The following is a 13848-nucleotide window of genomic DNA, read 5'->3' on the forward strand; positions in this document are numbered from 1 at the left end:
GTCGCCACCGCGTTCTCTGCCTGCGTCTTTGCGCGCCCTCGATCCACGCGTTTCTGCTTCTGGGTCCTCTGCTGCATCGTACCCTTCTTGCCAATACGTTTTTTTGACTTCTCTGGTTCCTGCCGCTCGTCATGCTTCTCCCGTTCCCGCTTTGCTGTCGTTTCTCCCTGCGCTCTTTTCCTCCCCTTCTCTCTCTCCCGCCGCGCCTCCCTCGCCCGTTGCCGCGCCTCCGTCGCCACTATCCTCAGGCGCTTCGCCTGTGCCTCAAGGTCAGCCACTGCCGCGCATGAAGAAACGACAGGCGATTCGGTTCTTCCCTGCCTTCCCCGTGCACCGTTGCCGCGGCGTCTCTTTCAACTCTCCGACGACGGGCGAGAAAGTCTGTGTCGGCCAGTTCGACGAAGGCGCCGGGATTCTCTTGGTTTCCCCAGACATCCTGGACCGCCTGACGCTGGCGTCTCGCTCGCCGTTCTTCGACGGCTTCGTACTGCGTCAAATGTCTCCGAAAGTTGTCTACGAAGACGTGAATCGCGAGGTCTCGGCCTTCCTGGCCGCTGCAGCCAAACTGGGGAAGGGCGAAGCGCGATCCGGTGAAGAAGCCGCCGACAAAGAGAAGGCCGGAGCGGCGGAGACGCCCTCGCAAGAGAAAGGAAACGGGCAGGAAGCAAAGACGAACAGCCGAGGGTCGGTGTCTCCGAACCGCAAAACGGGGAAACGTGCATCCTACGTCAAATCGCTCTCGGGAAGTCTGACGACACCGCAACAGGCGGCTCCCATCCTCACCGAGCTGGAACAAACCGGACGGTGCAGCGTTCCTGTCCAGTTCATCGAATTCACGCGCGGAAAGGAGAAGGACCTCAATCTCTGCGTTGGTAGGCCGCGCGAAACTGTGTGGACACTGTCGACAACTCTCTGGCCACACGTGCGACATCTGCAGCGACGTGCTTCGAGGGAAACGCCTTTCGTCAGATTGGTTTGCATCCACGGGTCGGCCTCCATGCGTGGTTGCCGCAACGAGGGACCCGGAGATAATGGGGATCTAGACACCTCACTCTACGCCAAGACTGGATTACCTCAGGAGATGGAGAGAGATGCATGCGAAAATTTTGACAATGGCGTGTAGGTGATTGTGCCGATCCTCGTAAGAGGTCGCTCTGTTCGCTTCTATCCTTCTGTGCTTTGGTGCCTTCTCTTGTTTTGGGTTTCGGTCTCTTTGTGGTGTCCGTGAGATCTTTTGCGCCTTGAATCGCGTGGCTGTTTCTCCTTTCGGGTGACACTGCGGCATCTGTCGAGATTTGCGATCTGCCGCGCTCTGCCTCTCTCTCTGTGGCGTCTAGGCGACTGCTACTGGCTGGGGATGAAGATTCCTCTCCAGGCGTGCAACCCCTTTCTTGTCTCACGACAAGAAGGAATCCTCGAGTACTACACAGGCGCGCCGAGCTCGCGAAGTGCCTCGTCGCCCCCGTCTCTGCCCGAGAGCCCCGCCGCGACTGAGGGTGGAACGATGAGGAATCCGCGGGGCGGGGATAGACGAATGGGGCCTGTGCACCAGAATGGCGACGAAAACTCGAGAAATGCAAGGACGAACGTGGAGGGCGAGAAGGGGAAAGGCGACAACCAACGCAAAGAGGACGACGAGCTTGGGACCTACCGCGACGTTGTCGAGGAACTCAGCAGTCATGTGTAAGTCAGGACTGGAAGGAGATGTAATGCGTGTCCCTTCGATTCACTTTTTTGGATGCCGTTTGCGGGGTGGGTGACAAAAAACGGATTCTTTAGGTAACTGGCGCATCCACCTGTATAGTCACCAAAATCAGCCGGGAGACGCGGCACGGCGAAGCCAACGACAGTTTCGAGAACCAAGTGAACACCAAATGTATTGATACAACAAAGATAACCAGGGTAATCTCGGATCCTTCTTGGCATTTGCGTATGAGTATGATCTTGATTATTAGTGGTGGTGCTATTCCAAGGCCTTTCCTAGGTTGCCTGCTAGGGGGCCTAAGTGCCTGCTCATTTGATGCAGCGACTTGGGAATACTGGATTGCTGGAAACCGTTGAGTCTTCGTTTTCCGGTTCCCCTGCCGCGTTCCCCGCAGTTCCTTTCTCCAGGGAGCTTAAAACATCTCCCGTAGGGAAGACAAGCCGAATTTTGGTACCACCGTGCAGCCCGCTCTCGCGGGAGGTTTATCTCTATTCAGATGCGCCTTTCTTTTTAAGAAGATGTAGACACACAGTGAGGATATCTACGCGCATCCAATGAAGTTGCTACCTAACGCAATCGGGCGCCATACCACTTGGCAAGCAAAGTCTCAGGGCGACAGCTAAATAGAGAAGTATGAAAGCATTTTGTCCCCCCGTGCAAACCTAAGACGTACGCCCCTGTGGTGAGAGCGGTATAACGAGAAGACCAGTATAACTAGGAGGGAAGGACGGGCCCCAGCGCGTGAGAGCGGAGGGCAGTTTCGCAGTCATGGCGCTTGCATGCAGCTGTCGTGGCAACTCTTGTTGGTCCTTCGTCAGGATGGAGATGTGCAAACGCGCTGCAGAGGTGGTGCCAAACACAGTTGCGTCAGTCGCGGGCAAGGTCCAAGAGGCGTTCCCACGGTGAGAGATTTTTCCCGGTCGATCGCGGGCTGTACGAATCCGCAGCCGTGTGTGGGAAGTGTGAGCCTTTTCTTTTCTTGCACGTTTCAACACGCGCAGCGTTCCCAGCGAGTCTCCTTTTATGCATGCGTTCTCTTCGCGTATGTGCGTATGGGTATAGGGACATAGCTGACTCTGGATGTCGTTTCGTGTATGTATCTACCCATGAACAATGTATGAGGCGTTGTGTATGTGCTGGTAAATGGAACTATTGCGTTGACTTTTCGGGCGTGGCTTACTCATGGGCAGGTCTCCAGTGTCCGATGTCCTGTACGGAAAGGGGGAAAGCTCGAAATTGCCTGCCTGTTTTTAGCAATTCACGTATGGTTCGTTCGCATGCCACATCAGCGTCCCCTCGTGTCAGATGTTGCGGGTGACAAAGGAAAAGAAACCGTCTCCGACTGTGTGGTTGGAGACACGTAGATATCATCTAGGCGAAAGCAAAGCAGGGCCCCGTTGTGACGCTGGATACATCCCTCTTCAGTGAATCCGCTTGGCGGTGTTTCGCAATTTGCGCCTGAACGAAGACCGCGTTCTTTGTTGGGCACGTCAGCGGCACGTCCCGGCTTTTCCAGATCCCAGGCAAATGGCGAGGGAATCTCAAAAGCTTGCTTTTTCATAGCTTTGTGGACTCTTTCGCCGTTGTGTGTGTGTGTGTGTGTACAGCTCAACAGAAGAGGCGATGGACCGAGGGAAAAGTTGGGTTGAATTATCGCAGCGAAGCTACAAGCGACTGACTACGCACGCAAAGTCCGTAGGTGAAACTCTGCGTGTGACGATTGTGGATTTTTGGAAAAGCTGGACGGGTCCATCGAAAGGTGGTGGATCAGCAAGTGGTGCGGGTTAGGGTGAATCTCGGGAATAAATCAGAAAAAGGGCCACAACGTTCAGTGCTCTCTTTAACATTGATATTGTAACTGCGGTCTTTCTCCACCGTGGTGGAATTTGTTTGCCTGTCCCTGTGTGGGTGCCACTCTTCCCTTTTTTTGTCACATCTGAAGCATTAAACTCGACCCTGCTGTGTTCGCGGTAGCAGTCGACATTCGCCGTCCATACAGGCGCGCCTCGTTTCGCCGCAACAAAAGCCAGTGTCGCGCGCTTCAGCGCGGAGACGGAACAAAACCACCTTCAGTGACCAGCGAAGAACAGACGGCCGCTACCGGCTAGTAAGAGAGGGAACTAAGCAGCTACCGTGGGCCCTCGCTGTCGAACGCAACGATGAAACAGATGGAGCAAGAGCGTACCTCACCCAGGAAAAGCGTTTACGACAGGCGACAAAGCCCTACACAGAGCATGCTCAGTCCAGCGATACGGCTGTCCTTTTGTCGTATGCCGTATCTTTGTGCGGAGGACGACACATGCCGGCGACAAACCTTAATCATTACGTAGATGCGTCAGAAACGGAATCGGGTGGCTGGTACTGTGTCTTTCGATGCTGGAAGGCGTCTCGTCTCCCGCCGTGGATTTCACTTGTACAACTTGAGAGCCGCAATTCCCGAGGACAGACGCAGGAGGCTTATCGTGTGGGCGGCACTGCCGAATCATGCTGTTGCGAAACTGAAAATTCCGCAAAGCCCGAAGTTCTTCTCTGGCCACCCACTTTATTTCCTGCAAGTACGCGTCGGTCACTAATTATCAATGCTGGGTGCCGCCGGGTGTCTCCGTTGATAGAAACCGCTTCCTAGTTTTACAGCAAGGCTACCCCGGAAAAAGAAGGAACTGCTCAGTCGGACTCTAGTTTTTCACATGTAAATAAATCAGCGTGTGCGACTCCAGAGTGCAGTCACTCCCTCCACACGCGTATTCGCACGCCCCTCAATGAAGTTGCCGAAATCGTAGCCGCACGGTTGACGCTGACCGGAGGCTCGCGGACACTTGCGCCCCGATAAGATAAAATCCTGAAACACTGTAGCGGTGATAATCATGTACTCGTTATCACATCCACGAAGAGGTCGGGCCTCCAGTCTTCCAGTATTGGGAAACAGATTTTCCTTCTTTTTCATACCCGACCCCCCGCCGACAATTTTTTGCAGCATGGGGTAGGGCTCGGTCCACATGAGAAACTGCTTTCGCATTGACAGAGTAATGGTACACGCTGCTGGAAGGTATGTGCCAACTGTTTTCCGAACGGCTTTTTTGCTAGGAGAACGAAAGCCCCGTCCGCGTGACGTGGAAAAGCTCTAGTTTTTTCTATATATGTTCACCTTAGCGTGTACTTTTCAGAAAAAACTGACGAACGGTACTTCTACCGTTCACGTCTTCAAAAAAGTTGTGTTCTACCGCTGACCAACATGGTCTTCACAAAAGTGAGGGAGACTGCCTATGCAAAAAGCAGGGAGAGCACGTCTGCCTGCTCCTCGGCGCCCTCCCTCTGCTATACCGACCGGAATGGCTACAACAGTAGCGTCCTCTCTGGCCTACCTCCCCTACCACACTTTTCTCCATCCTCGTTCTCGCTTCTACTTTTTCTTCCTCATACCGTCTCTTAAGTAGATTTCCTGTGTGGTATGGCCAATACCGGCAAATCTCTCCGAAAAATTGCGTGCCGGACACTTACAGCTTTGCACGCCAAAGGATCGGCCAGAAAACACTGGATCCATCTTCGTTTCTAGGGGCGTCTCACTTCGACTCTCCTCTCCGCTGTGTCGTTCAAACCCCTCTCAAGGTGGGAGACATGTACTCTGTCTTACCGCTCCTGCTGTATGATTTCCTTGAACGTCAACGGTTTCGTCGGTCTACATTTCGTGGTCCTTCAGCGAGCCACGACGATGAGAGGACAGACTGCTTTGTCCTGTCCCCGCCACGCTGTTTTCCTCCTCGTTCTCTTTCATTGCTCGTCTCAATAGACTCCGCTCTTCAGCAGTGTCAGACGGTGGTTCTGCGGTGCCTACGGTACCCTTGGTTGGTTCCTCAGCATGACTTGCACTAGCGACTTCTCCAGCGGGACTGTCAACTCCAGCATTTGTTCCGCGTGCGTTCTGGGTACTGCCGTCCTGTTCAATTCCAATTTTTCCTTCTCCCTTGAGAACGTCTGCTTCTCGTAGTTCTGCCTCTTGGGTGTCTTCGGTAGAATGAGGGAGTAGATTAGCCCCTTCCGTCGCCTTGCATCGACTGATGACCACCATGAAGGTGTCATGAGGAGCCAGGGCATGGGGGGATATAATGTCATCTTGCATGTATCCAAAATTTTGGCCGAGCCACAGATCATTAACATTGCACTCGATAGGAAAGGTTCGGGAATCGTTGCTCAAGGGAGGAAAATGCACTTGCATGAGCCTGCGAAGCAAAGCAACAAAGCTCAGCAGTCATAATTTAAGAACCGCACTACTCGGACCGGTAAACATGTGTGAGCACATCACGACTTACGTAATGTCTGACTTCACCTATTCGTAGATCCCCGCTGCTGCCAATTTCCCCCACCGACGTACACACAAACTCATCACATGGGTACTGATTTAGCGATTCGCCGCAGATCAGCCGTCTCAGCCATCAACTCCAATCAATCCTCCTTACCTTTCCCCTGATGACTATCTCTGTTTGGCTCTCACTATTGGTCGAAGCAGAGTGTCTATTTTACTGCTTCTGTTACGCGCGAAACCACACGTCTTCTCTCCACTCGCTCACGCACCTGGTGCCCCACAAAAAAAAACTTGCTGAGACGCTCTCTTCCGACATTATTGACCGCCAACCGAACGCTCTCGTTTTCTCCTAACCCCGTCCCATTCCCCGTTGTATGTAACTTAAGCAGAAAGGGAGTCCTTACTGTGCCTCGCTCTGCGCCCCGGGAGTACCAGGGGCGGAGCAGATGTTGGCACCCACTCACCTGTCTCTGTCTCCTGGCGGTAGGTTCTCCACAAGCTGCAGAAGCTTTGGGCGCCTCCAAGGCACCCACATTCGCCAGTAGGCTCTCTGCAGCTCAGACAGCTTCACGATAACGTTCTGTGGCTGCGAAGAGAGATTGACAAACGCCACAGCCGTTGAACCGGCAGCGAGCGGTCGCATCCAGATCGACAGAGTGTTCGGAGATTCGAACACCCGGAGACCCTCAAGAACCAGGTCGTCCTGATTCACTGCAATAACTTTGGGATTTGCCAGGATCTGAACGCACGGATCACCAACAGAAAAACACCCTGCAAGCCAGGAGGCAACGGCGTTGGTCGGATTCTCCGCACGCGAGACGCATAACACAAAATGGAAGGACAAGAGGACTTTCAGTTTTAGATACAGAATGAAAAGGGCGACCACTGATGGATTCGCTGCCGACGACAGCCTTGCACAACCGTGCGGACGGTCAATCGGGTACTGTGCTGAAGAGGCCGCGTGTCAACAGAACTCTCCCTGCTATACGGTACACCTCGGAGCGTTTCGCGTATACCCTCAATCCCCTTCCATATTTACGCGGCCACCAGCTGGGTCTGCATGTTTGTACTTGTCTATACATATGAGAGTTCTCTGCTTCCCTAGCCAGGTGGACGTCGCCCCCGTGCTGACCCTGACTTCGCCATTTGCGGGAACCGCGCTGAGCAGCCCTTCTGAATTATTCTTCGGCTTCAGAGAAGCCCTCTCTAGCTTCAAACACCTCTCTACGTGTTGGGAAAGGAACTCTCGTGTCTTGCTCCGCTTTTCTCTCCTCCACGCACCTGAAGTGTCTGCAGCGACATGTTGCGTACGTCGTTGCCAAGAATGAGTGGTGCCGCGATAATACTCCACACACTCATTTGAGTCCTGCCTTCTGCTGCGGAGAAATTGGCGTTTCCAACCTCCAGCATATCTGGATCGTTGAAGCTCCCGGGGGCCACGACATTTGCGAAAATACCTTGGTTGTCGCCCCAGAAGGTCATGATTTGCGCCAGGCTCTCCCATGTCGCCTGGATGTCTTCAAAAATGCGCCACGTATCACATATTTCCTGAGGGCATGCCAGAACGAAGCACACCAGCCCATGTGCAGCATGTGGCCCTCGCGTTCTTACGGGTGAAATGCGTTTCGCACCCGGAATATCTGCTCGCCTCACACAACGGCAGCTACCACCCAGGAGAAAGCCTATGCCTGTTGGAAATTTGTGGGCGTCTGTCTCCACAGGCGTGCTTATGACCAGTTGTGTCTATGCGGTTTTGCGACATATCCATTCGTTGTTCATTGCTTCTTTCTCTTCTGTGTCGTTCCCACCCCGATCAGCGTGAAATTGAAGCTCAAGGGGTCCTGCACATAGGCAGGCCAACTGCAATTGAGGACGACTTTCTGCTTGTGATCCGGATCGGTCGCTGCCGCTTTTTCGAACGCAGGAGACCACCGTCTGTACAGCATTTCCATATCTGATGACTCCGCGTAGCATCCATCGATTTTCAAGAAATCGACTCCCCATGACTGGAATGTCATCGCATCCTGTTCCTCGTGACCAGCGGATCCGACATACCTGAATGCAGCAAGACAAGCGTAGTTCACGCCAAGAGCGTAGGCATGTGCATGCGGGTAAGACAATAAAAGAATATGCGTACGTGGCTCCGCTACGATGGGCGAAGAAAGAGACGTTTATGTGTCCATAGCTGTGACATCCCGATGTGTCGACTCTGACACGACTCACAGCCCATGTTCATCCATATCCCTCGGACTTTGCATCCTCCTTTCGTTTTTCTTTTTTGTACTCACCCCATACAGGTTCTGGATCCGCTATCGGTGTATATCCCGAATTTGAATCCGTGGGAATGGAGAAACGTCCCAAGGGCGGGCATGCCACTGGGAAAGCGCTGGGCATCCCACAGAAGGGGCTCTCGTGGCCCGCGTTCCTACAACACGCGACGGCACGACGAAACACGAACGGAGAAAGAAACTGTACACGTGGCTGAAGCACAGTGAGGCATGTCGCGATGTTCACACTGGAGAAAGTGCCATGACGAAAAGACGCCGGTAGTTGGCACAACAGCTCAGCAAACAAAGTCACGTGGAGCGGACCGAAACTCTGGCTCTTTGTCGAAGACTCGAAACGGGCACATGACATTCAGGCTCATGGTGGCGGGGCCTCTCGATCCAGAGGAGTTATCCTTCAGTCCACAGAGTCAAAATCAAAACAAACAGACCTCACGTGCGTCTTCAACCTTGAGTCTGCACCAAACCGGCACGTGCATTGTAAAGGTACAGCACGCACGAGTACGGAGTCAGTCGCAGAGTGACCACAGAAAAAAATGGCCGTTGCTACGGTGTCACAAAGGTTCCCTCACGTTTTTTGCCACGGAGTCCGACACAGAAACACGGAACCACACGAACGACAGAAACATGCTCCACTCATGGCGAGTGCTATACCACAGCAGAAAAGGCGCCCCGTCAGCAGCCAACGGCTAGAACCGCAATGTAGAGAGTAAATACTTTTCTCTTCGGAAACGGTTCGCCCTCCAGCCGAGCTCTTGTGAATGGTACTTGACGTCAACTTGCTTGTAACATGCGCAGCGCAACGACTGTTTGTATTGTGCGTCGCTGGATTCGCGGTGTAACGAGTCTCTGCCCCGACACACGTCCCAGTCAATCTATCTCCGCTTCATCGTGCCTCGAGTTCGCGTGTCTCTTGATTCCCCGCCATGGAAGCAGTGCCCCGCTATCTGTCTGAGCCTCCGTTTCTCTCCTGTCTCTTTCCCCTTTCGTTCGTCACTTCCACCATGTGTTGCAGCCCTCCACCACAATCACTTCCTTCGCTCCTCTTCTTCCTTTCTTCCTACCTCATCCTTCTTGATGCCCCAGCAGTCATCGAGCGTGACATACTCGTACCCAGCCGCTTGCAGCCCGGACGCCCTGAGTGCCCCCGCTATGCCCATGACAAGCTCCTCATTCAGCTTCGATGTGTCACACCCAAATCGATTCCTGAGAACATCCGGAAAAGGAAAACGTCTGCGACGCAAACGCTCCGTGAAACGCTATTTTACGCTGGTAGTTGGACAACTCAGGTGGGCTGCACGTCGTTGCACTTTCAGAACCGAATACCGGTTGCACAACTATTGGTGATCTGAAACGACCCTGTGCCGCACCCGACACGCCCAGGCGAAATTTCGCATTTTCTCTCCGGTTTTTGCCCGCTCGTTTCCTCGGTTTGGCTCATGCGCCTCTTCATTTTGCGTCGACCCGTTCCTTGCGTCGACCCGTTTCTTGCGCCGTCCCGTTCCATTTCCCTCTTCCTTTCCAATACCTATTTCAGCCCCCCAGCTATCTCGCCGGTTCCTGTTCTCTAACATTACGAGGGTATCCCGCCAGAAAAACGCCAGCATGACACTACGCAAACGGCGAAAAAGTGAAGACGGCCCTGGGGCATAACTGAGTAGGTCGCAGAACTGGCCAAGCTCCATTTGAATTCATCCGCCGGCCACCGACGCCACAATCGATGTTTACTGTGTGCGCCATGGAATCAGCATTTTCGAGGAGGCACAGTGCTGAAGGTGTCACCGTGTGTTTCTAAAGTTCATGGAGTCTGGCGGTGGTAAAGGACAACATGCCTGTCGTGCCCGGTACATCTACAACCGCTCTGAACGACGACTTGCGCCAAAACTGTTATCGGCAGCTGGTCCTTTCGCGTCAGGAAAAACAATCTCGTACCATGAATTCCATCCCATCGGCGGTTTTGGAATTTGTGCCTTTCCACGAGGTGAGAGAGCACGCGACGAGATAGTGACCGAACCATTCTCAACCATGTCATCCTCTTTGTGACGTTTGTTGGGCAAACGTTTTGAATATGGCATCAATTTCCCACCTCCTTCCGTCTGAGGAATGGTGCCTTGAGCCGTCGAAGCAAAGAGGAAGGACTCCTGCGTTTCCGCAGCGATGAGCGTCTCTCCTGGTGCTGGAACGCGGTCATTATCGTAGCGCCGCACGAAATGGTAAGTTGGCTCTGTGTGGGCTGTCTCAATTCCTTTCGCCTCTCCCTCCGCTTCGCCGTCAAATGTACCGTCACTCTCCTGGTCTTCATTCAGAGCACCTTCATCCAGTAGATCTTCGTTGTCGCTTGTCACCTGAAGCGGGTCCAGCCCCACATCGCTATCCTCAAAATCTAGAGATAAACTGTACTCGCCCGCATCTCCTTCCTCGTCTAGTGACGGACTGTCCGCGTCCTCGCCTTCGTCTCCCCAAACGGGAGCTCTATCGACATGGTCGACCAGTAGGGTTGCGTCGTCTCCATCAGGAGACAGAGAAGCATCTGGGTCACTTTCTTCGCCCAAGTCATCCATACTACCGCGTGCCACGCCTCGATCCGCTTCCTCCCCCTCGCTCTTGCCCCCTGGCCCTTCGTCACTGCCCTCTTCCTCTCTCCATTCACCCTCACCTGACTGGAATGCTTCATCAACTGGCACCGCACTGTCCCGAACAACACCCTGTGGGGCTCGCCACGGAACAGGCGGGTCCCCGTCATCGTCGGTCCACTGCGGAGTACCACGGTTTGTTCCCGCCTCTGAACCCTCTGCCAGGAGCGTTGAAGTGTGGGGATTCGGGCTCTCGCCTCTCTCCTCCGCCATCGTCGACGAATTGGTGTAATCACTTTCACCTTGTTCGCCTGCCTCACCCCACGCTTGTATGGGATTGGGCTTATTCCCGTTGCTGTCTTTCTGTGTTGCACTGGGTGACTTCTTCTTCTCGCTCCCCGCGACCCTCTTTTGCACTGCCACCCCCTCCTCGAGAGGCCCCTCCCATTCTGCACGTGCTGTGCCTTCTGCGGTGAGCCGTTCTTCTCGTCTCGCTTCCGGTTCTCTCTTGTCTCTCTGTCCCCTGGGTGGTATATTTTGGGCGGTTGCCGTTGTGTCCCCAGATGCATTGAGGCACAGAGACGGAAGAGCAAAGAGGAGGGAAAGATGGAATAAACAGGGACGAAAAAGGAACCCGCCTGTCTTACTTGGCTTTCGTGGGACCGCAGAAGAAGCCCGAACGGGCACTGTCTCCCAGCCAGGATCGCTAGCCCTCCCTGCGTCCATGGCTGCGAAAACCTTGGAAGCGCGACCGTGCGGAGAAGAAGCAGGAAATGACACTCGAAACACGCACAAGGAAAGACACGGCAGGATGTGCCCGAAACGCAGTAAAAATATGTCTTCAAAGACTCCCTTCAAAACGATGCCTGCGACGGAGGCTGTAGCTATACCGCACTGGCGTCAACCTGCACAGCGGTGTCAACCCGCGAGCCGTGCGTTCCCCCGTAGTTCGTACGGTTTCCCACGGAAAAAAGTTCCCTGAAACGTAGGGATTCCAACCACAGACACAGGCTCAGAGCACGTCTGGCCAAGAAAGCGGTCACGATAGAAACTCACGTTCTTTTGTGAAGGTGACGAATGGCAGTAAACGCGGCTTGAGACACGGAGACAAGACGCTGCTCTGTGTGCGGTGTGGAGTCACCCGCTCAGCGCCACCTCGCGGCCCCTGCAGAACACACGCTTGGCTTTTCACACCCCGACTGGGCTCCCTCTACAGAAGTACACGCTCAGTGGGATCGAAGGGAAATGCTGCAGTTTCGATTCCGTCTACGCCCAGGATAAAAAAAATGTGATTGAGACAGCGGCGCGCCGGGTGACGGGCTGTCTGTTTGCTCGGCTCGGAGCGGGCTGTGAAAGCAGAGGCCAGCCGCCTGCGCGGACGGGCAGGATATGCCGGTCACCTCAGTCCGGCCAACCCAACTAGGCGTTCGGTGGCAGACACACTTTGATGATTGCAGTGTTCCACCGAATCAATTGAAACCATGCCTTTTCCATCAATCTGGGTTCGAAGGCAGTGCACTGTTAGCTAGAAATGCCACAGAAGGGTGCCCAAGGTTAACGGCGGCACGCGTGGGTGCCTGAGTCCACACACCTGTTGATTTTGGTACTGGTCGGAATGATGGCAAGTGCGTTGGCAAGCGAAGTGGCTCGAGGACCCATCACGCATCCACGTCGTAGCTTCCTCTACTCCTTTGTGGGGGGGGGGGAGTTGAGGTACGTTACCCATACGGCCGCAAATGGAGTACAATACTTGGAAACGCCGCAGATGTGATGACAAGCCAGATCACAAAACACGTTCGGTACAGCGAGTCATTTGTGGCAGATCTCTTCTTGTCATGCAGTTAGAACACTGGGCGCCTATTCTCCTCGGGGGGCTGTTCTTCATTCTGTCACTTGTCGGCTCCGGTTGTGCTCCAGGGAGGATGTTCAAGGACTAAAAGGAAGGGACAGGTCAGGTATTGAAGGCAAAGACATAAACAAAACCCAGTCTTCCCAGGAGAAAAGGGACTGCAGGCGTTACACATTCCATGAGAAAGGGAAAGCGATTGCAGCGTTCGATGTGCACTAATTCCAAGTGGTTAGGCTCCGCGGTTTTTACTGTGGCTGCCACGAAACATGATGGGCAGTCGAACGGAGTGGACTATGCGACTTTTTTGTTGCCTTTCCTTGTGTAGCGGGGAGTCGCACGATTGTATACGCCGGGCGAAACGAGCTTCAGCCCATGAGGCCTCCTTTTCGAAATGCAGATCATAGTCAAAACTGTTTCGTCATGCTGAACTCCGGAGCTGCCAGCTTGCCAACTTCGATATGAAAAATGCAGGGTCTCAGAGCCCACTAGCGCGGTAACTCATGCAACTCAAGATGATACGGTGCGCCTTTTCGGTTTAGTTTAATGCACTTTCTTAAAAAGAGCTTCTTCCAGAAAGACGTCTGAAAGGAAAACTATTTGTATGAGAGGCGGCGAGACTTGTCGAGTATGAACAGTTCAACGAACAATGTGGACACTCTGGATTCATGTGCCGTGCCCGTGAGCCCGTTACGCAAGTGCGTTCCTAACCGTGGTGGCATGGCCAGTCTCAGCGGTACAGTTTTCTCCCGTTTAATTCAGTGTGTACTACCACGTTTTCGGAGTCACATGTGCGCCGCTGCTTCTCAATACGCGCATCAACAAAAGAGTTTCTGCCGCTGTTCGGTTGGGCAAGAAACCGTCGCCCCGCTGAGGACAAGCGGGTCATTCGTGCTGCAGGGAGGGCCCACCCGTACTAAGCTGAAAAGCCCTATGCGCCCTTGTTGCGTTAAGCCTCCCATTTAGATGGAAAAAAAGGCTTTCGTTACGTAAATATGGGAGAGCTGCTCCTGATCCTGGCTCCTCCTACTTTCCCCCTGAAGCCAGGTGCGACAGCATACGGGCTCGTGAGAAAGAATCGCTTAGAGAAGGATGGCACTGGCTTTGGGCTGACACAGCAATCTTGTCAAACAAGGGAG

At 53.8% G+C, this 13848-nt stretch overlaps 2 protein-coding genes across 2 annotated transcripts; one reads left to right on the forward strand and one right to left on the reverse strand.

Moving 5' to 3' along the window:
• Positions 1-286: 286 nt before the first annotated feature.
• On the forward strand, positions 287-3781 carry NCLIV_054040 (conserved hypothetical protein; the record flags this gene model as incomplete). The annotated part of the gene is made up of 5 exons (XM_003884956.1): positions 287-872; positions 1338-1683; positions 2524-2607; positions 3313-3400; positions 3683-3781. 5 exons carry the CDS (start codon positions 287-289, stop codon positions 3779-3781), a joined length of 1203 nt encoding a protein of 400 aa, XP_003885005.1.
• A 1600-nt stretch (positions 3782-5381) lies between these two features.
• NCLIV_054050 (hypothetical protein) lies at positions 5382-11136 on the reverse strand (the record flags this gene model as incomplete). Its single annotated transcript, XM_003884957.1, has 7 exons — positions 5382-5922; positions 6470-6744; positions 7287-7553; positions 7814-8060; positions 8597-8685; positions 9355-9496; positions 10223-11136. 7 exons carry the CDS (start codon positions 11134-11136, stop codon positions 5382-5384), a joined length of 2475 nt encoding a protein of 824 aa, XP_003885006.1.
• Between the last annotated feature and the right edge of the window lie 2712 nt (positions 11137-13848).

This window comes from Neospora caninum, chromosome XI (genome assembly GCF_000208865.1).
Source record: "Neospora caninum Liverpool complete genome, chromosome XI".
In the NCBI taxonomy this organism is placed as follows: domain Eukaryota; phylum Apicomplexa; class Conoidasida; order Eucoccidiorida; family Sarcocystidae; genus Neospora; species Neospora caninum.